The 6,125-nt window shown below is 40.0% G+C and overlaps 1 protein-coding gene across 1 annotated transcript; it reads right to left on the bottom strand.

The window, feature by feature from the left end:
* Positions 1-391: 391 nt before the first annotated feature.
* Positions 392-958, bottom strand: LOC123396379. Its single transcript, XM_045091331.1, has one exon. The coding sequence runs from the start codon at positions 880-882 to the stop codon at positions 616-618; it is 267 nt and encodes an 88-aa protein (XP_044947266.1). The 5' UTR covers positions 883-958; the 3' UTR covers positions 392-615.
* Between the last annotated feature and the right edge of the window lie 5,167 nt (positions 959-6,125).

The following is a 6,125-nucleotide window of genomic DNA, read 5'->3' as shown; positions in this document are numbered from 1 at the left end:
TTTGGACAAACCATGGAAGCTGGGTTGAATTATTGCTGTGCGGCGCCGCTGTTGGTTCTAGTGCTCCTCCCGCGTGTCAATGCCACGCTCCGGCGTTCAACCACGTGCACAACATAGCCTAGCCCACATGACAGATGCGGATCTCGTCTTTATTCTGAGAAGATACACATGCGGATGCGACCGATGCTATACTTCCGAGTCAATGTTGGCTACCTCCGTCGATCTGTGCCTCTCGTCTCATCCGCTGGCCGCTGCCTTGCCTGAGGCGCATCATCCGGGACTGGCAGTGACATGCCCGATTCGCCGGCGTTTTCTGCGGATTTCCATGCCGAAACTCACGAAGAACCGAATCAATTCTGAAGAGGCTAGCAATGGAAGAAGATGGATGGAGTAGATGCACGAACTAAATTTTCGTATATTTACAACGGAAGAAGAAAAGTCGACTGGAACAGAGCATGTAAAGCAGCTAGATCGATCAACTAAGCTCTGGTTCCATGCACGCAGAGAGCATGAACAGGCATCGTACTATACTATGGCTCACACATACAGTATATATATAGCTCGCGCGCTCGCTCTCCTATGTATCTACGCCGGCGGGCCGGCCAGGCGAGGTGACTAGGCCCAGTCACCGACCGATATGGCGCTCCCGGAGCGCCGCAGTGGCGACAGCGAGCGGGAGGCCGGCCGCGAGGCCTCCTGCCCGTGCCCGGCCGCCGGCCTCGTCTCCAGCAGCTGCAGCTTCAGGAGGTGCCTCCGGGTCTCCTCGTCCTCCCGCTTGATCCTCCTCACCTGGCTGTGGATGAGCAGCACCTCCCGCTGCTCCTGCTCCTCCTCCTCCAGCCTCCTCCCCTCCATCGAAACAGACGGAAGCGATCTCACCATGGCGCACGCACGCACGCACGAGCTGAATTATTAATCTTCTGCACTGCAACTGCACGAACGTATTGGTGTTGGTGAAGCTCGCAGTCTCTTGGCGTGCCGACCGTGGTTTATATAGCGGTACGTATGGGGGTGGTGGGAGGCGACTAGGGTCTAGGGGTGGTTGTCGGGTGTGGGTTTGCTTGCGGGCCGATTTTGGCTGGAGAGCGACGGCGGCGGGCCGGAGACGTACGCGGGGTGGCTGCCTGCCGAGCGGAGCGGTCGCCGTTTCAACTGTTTTGGAAAGGCACGCCACGGCTGCTCCTTTTCTTTGTACACATGGATTAATCGTGCGGGCCATTTTGCTTTCGTTCACCAGCTTCCTTTCTGCTGGGAGAAGGAAAGAAAAGAAGAGAAAACGTGTGGAGTGGTCGCTGACTCGTCGAACGGATATGGTGGCGGCCCACTGTCAGTGACGAAAAAAGAGGCTCGTCAGCTTTCCGCGGTCACATTCTCTATCTCTATTATTATGCAGTCGGGCTCTACGCCCCTACCCTGATTAATTACTGATCAACTCAATCCAAAATTAGCGCGTGCCGTCTGAAACAAGCCGAAGAAACTAAACCAAGAACAATAATCGAAATGCTCATGAACCAAAACCGACGTTTCCTTTGCGAACAAACCCCTAATTAGATGGTTAGAAGAATTATGATATTTTCAGGTCATCAGAGTTCAAGTCCTCACGCTCGTATATATTTTTTAATTTATTTCAAAAAAAATTGGTGATGCACATTAGTGAAATAAGACGTTCCCGTCAACGACGAGGAGTTTACGATGGCTTCATAAATCTCAAGATGATATGATCGCTCAGCCTGACGAAAGTGCTCATAGAGGTAGGTGTACGTGTGTGCATTCATATTGATGAGTGTATATATGTGTATATGAACGCATGTGCCTGTACTGTGTTCAAAAAAAGTTTCCTTGTTGATTTCAAAGATATTTTTCCGCAAGCTCGAGTGAGCGCCACTTCTATGAACGTTTTCATTTCTCGAATTTCAGAGCAGAGTGGGTGATTGGATATGTCAAAACATCATTGATATTCACGAATTATGTGGGAAAAGCATTTCTTGTAGAATTTGTTATACCTATACTTTCATATTATATTAGAAGGGTTGAGCGCGCTCTGCTGCATCGTTGAACTTATTGGGATTCTTAAATTTCTTTACTCGTTCTATTTAGAAATATATGGTGTATTACTTTTTTGAAAAGTCAAACTTTTTTATGTTTGATCAAACTTGAAAAGAAATATATCAAAATTCATAATATGAAATGGATGTTATTAGATTCATCATAAAAGGAATTTTTAGTTTTTGTTTAATATTTTGGATGTCGATATTTTTGACTCTGAACCTGATCAAAGTTAAAGAAATTTGACTTTTCAAAAACTAATAACTCTTATATTCAAACTGGCGGAATATTTATTTTGACAGGTGGAGGAGATGATGGAGTGTGTTTTATGTTTATTTACAATGTGTTTATTTGGTAGGCATTTTGCGGTGTGATTTTGTGTTATCTGCTAATCAACCCATATTTATATGGGGATATTTTTTAATCGATGGTTGTATATACTATATTCGTGCTATAGTACCACATGGGTCGCAGTTTTTTCTGGGTGATGGGAGTCTGCGAAGGGTTGATTTGTTTTCGTAGGCTGGTTGTTGTTGATTGATTTGAAAAATCGTTTGCACGACCAAAACCGTAAACCAAATTCAAAATAGAATACCAATGAAAAAGCTTTAAATTTAGAAACATATAAAATTAAAATAATTAAATGGGAGAGCTCCTTGAAATATTGTGGACCGGGTTAAAATCAAATTGAAGCATCATTCAATTATGAAGATTTGATAATTAGGGATCATAGCGTATTGTACAAAAGATTAAATAAAAGATTTTTTAAAATTATAGATCCGATTAAAATTGGGTGATCAAATTTCAATTAAAGATCTTAGTTGATTTGAGGCCTTCAATCCTATAGAGATTAATGTATTAGATGATTCTTTATTTACACGGGACCTCAGAATAGTTGATGTTTCCTTTTGTCTTGTCTTGAGAGTCTCTAACTTAAGTTTAAATACTTAGCAGTCATTGGCATGTGGAACCATATGTCAGGGACCTAATGTCACGTGACTTAAGTTAGAGGATTTTTGTTTTTCTTAATAGAAATTATGTATCCTCTAGCTCTATTTATAAGTTGTAGTCTTTGCTGTTAGTTTAGCCTTGCGACTAGTTGTATATAAATGCATGTACGTATGTGCAGGACATAGAAATAAGACTACTTGTTTTCACCAAATTGCACTTGATTTTGTTTGTCGCCTGATCTAAAACGAGAAGATGCATCCTCCCAACCACCTGTAGCGATCTGCGCTTTTACCCAACCCAACTAGTTATTTACCTCTTTGGTGACAAATTTCACTATTGTGTTACATCATTGCCTTATCATCACCCAATCACCAACACCACCGATTATGTCACCACATGGAAGCGAACCGTAATGAAAAAACTCATGATTAAGAAGTTGATTGTGTCTAATTTTACGTCGGTAAACTTTTAACGCGCGCACACACAGAGAAACATTATATATTCATGAATCAACAACTTTTCACAAGCCTCAAGATCAAATAAGAGTGCAAAACGCCTTCAAAAAAAATAGAAGTGCAAAACTTGCGTATTCTCTAGCTTAGGGCACACCTGGGGGTGCCATGGGCTCGAAAAATGCAAAATAGTTCACACTAGCAACACCAATTGTCTAATAGTTTAAGCTATTCGAGGAGCATTGATTAGAATTATGAGACTAAATTATTTTGTCTATATTATAGTTTTCACAAATTTGAACTGGTAAATTGAAATTGTGTTGTCTTTGCATTGTATATGTAAATCTTGGCACCACGTTACTAAGATCTTAGGACGACCACTATCTCTCTCTTCACCACATATTGAAAACTTAGATAAATCATATAAGAGTAGTATATGATAAGTTGTTGGTTGATGATATATATATTTTTATCCACGAACTTATCTACCAGTACCTATTGGTGATCCTGTTAGGTTTCACAAATCTGTAGAATATGGCGACAAGTGGCATGAAGGAAAATATTTTGTTTGACCATCGAGCAAAGCCAAAGCTACTAAGCTTGATATCCAACAGCTCACCGGGTCTAATAAAGTAGAAAGTAACTTTACACATAAGACTTGTATAATTTGACTTTGTTGTTCATGATGTTGAGATAAAACTACCAACGATAACTTCCGTTTAGGTTGTTAACCTCTCCAACCAAACCTTTATTTCGTTGTTAGCATCAAATGTTTTTTTGGCGGAATTAGCATCAAATGTTTGGACAAGAACGTTCCACCTCGCTCCTAAAGCACCGCTAATTTGAAGCCACGTTAGAGAAATTAAAGGTGAACACGTTAGCACTTTTCTTTGTGGAAGGAGCTGTTGAAGGCACGGCCGCGAACAATTTGGTCTTTCGCGATGCAACAACATCAAATCTCTAGCAAAAGGCCCCAATTACAGAGTGTGAATGTCTAGGGTCGTTCTGTAGCTAAGGCCGTCTCATGCAGTGAGTTTCGGTTGAATTTTGGCTGTTGAACTTTTACTCTTTTAAATCCATACTTGTTTGCTTCTTCACATGGAGTCCTTCTGCATTGTTAAGAAAAAAATGTTGCATTGTCAGTACAAATAAACTAGGTGATGCAACCTCCAATAGACAATCGACAAAGTGAATCATTTGTCCCAAATATTTTACAGTACGACATGGTTCGTGTGAATTGTTGATGCAATCACCACAGAAGCAACACACCCACCCGCGGGAGGATGTACGTGGACGGTCCTCAAAATACTCTGAATCAATTAGAGAGGACTTATCTCTAGTCCCCACGCATAAAAAACAAATCATCAAAATATTTTCAACTAATGCCAGATTGGCCCTCAAATAAACATGGCAATTTTTTGGCATCTTCTTAGCTCGAATATAAGATTGTGCCCCATACAAAGCGATGTCATGACCATGTAGGCTGGTCACAAATGGAAAGTGTCATATGATACTAGTGTGCGATTCTAACATTCTAACGATAGAGTGCATAGTATCATATTGGTATTATAGAGATATTATTTATTGGCATATTAGTACGTAACGTACATCATTCAATATGATATTGTATCATATCATGAAATTCAGTGCTTTCTTTCTCATTTATTTTTTTGTCATCTATTAAAAAATGCCTCATTTGCATGCATGATATTACCTACAATAATCCCATTCTGACCAGCTTTATATGGCCGAATAACTTGGGTCAAGGCCGACTCCTCCTACGCGATGTCATCTTAGGTTGATATCTTCACAAATTAGCCAGGCTAGTTTTGTACGCAAGACGAGTACTAACTAAAAATTGCCGAGGGTGTTCAAAAGGAAAAAGTTGTTGAGGAAAAAAAAGGAATGGCTAGGACTAAGTCGGTTGGCGTCCGTAGTCTGTAGGCCAGCCCGTTTTACTCACTCATTTCAGTTTTGGGCTAGCCCTACTTTGCCTATGTGTTTTTGTTGCTCTGTGTGTTGTTGGCCAACGATCTTGGGCAACGTTTTGTGTTTTATTTCATTTTTTATCTTTTCTAAAAATAGTGTTTGAACATGTGTAAAAACTGCAATATATAAGAATTTTGCTTAAAGATGTATTTTTAAAACATGATCATGTATTAAATGTTTAGCATATGTTTACAACATATTAATCATGTATTTGAATAATATTTGCTACATAGTTAAGAAATACATATCTTGTATTTTAAAAAGTTTCATCATATAGTTATAAAATATGTAGCATGCATTTCAAGAAAAATGTATGCAAATAAATACATTTACAGGATAAAAGTGATAAGAAGGCAAATGAACAAACAAAAAAGAAATGAGAATAAGAATGGAATGAAAGGAAAGCAAGGCAAACCATACAACTAAAAAATAGACAAAAAATACTTAAAAGATAACCACAAAGGAAGATCAACACATAAAAACTGGAAAAACAAAGGAAAACAAAGATTGTACTCCCTCCGTCTCAAAATAAGTGTCTCAACTTTGTATAAGCTCTAGTATAAAATTATACTAAACTTGAGACAGTTATTTTGGGACGGAGGGAGTAACTCCTAAACAGAACGAATAAACTCCTAAAGAACCAATAGAGGCCCTGGCTTTCAGTGCACCTGTCAAATATGAATTCAC

This window comes from Hordeum vulgare, chromosome 5H (genome assembly GCF_904849725.1).
Source record: "Hordeum vulgare subsp. vulgare chromosome 5H, MorexV3_pseudomolecules_assembly, whole genome shotgun sequence".
Lineage (NCBI taxonomy): Eukaryota > Viridiplantae > Streptophyta > Magnoliopsida > Poales > Poaceae > Hordeum > Hordeum vulgare.
Note: the sequence above shows the minus strand (reverse complement) of the source record. Positions and strands in the feature narration are given on the sequence as shown.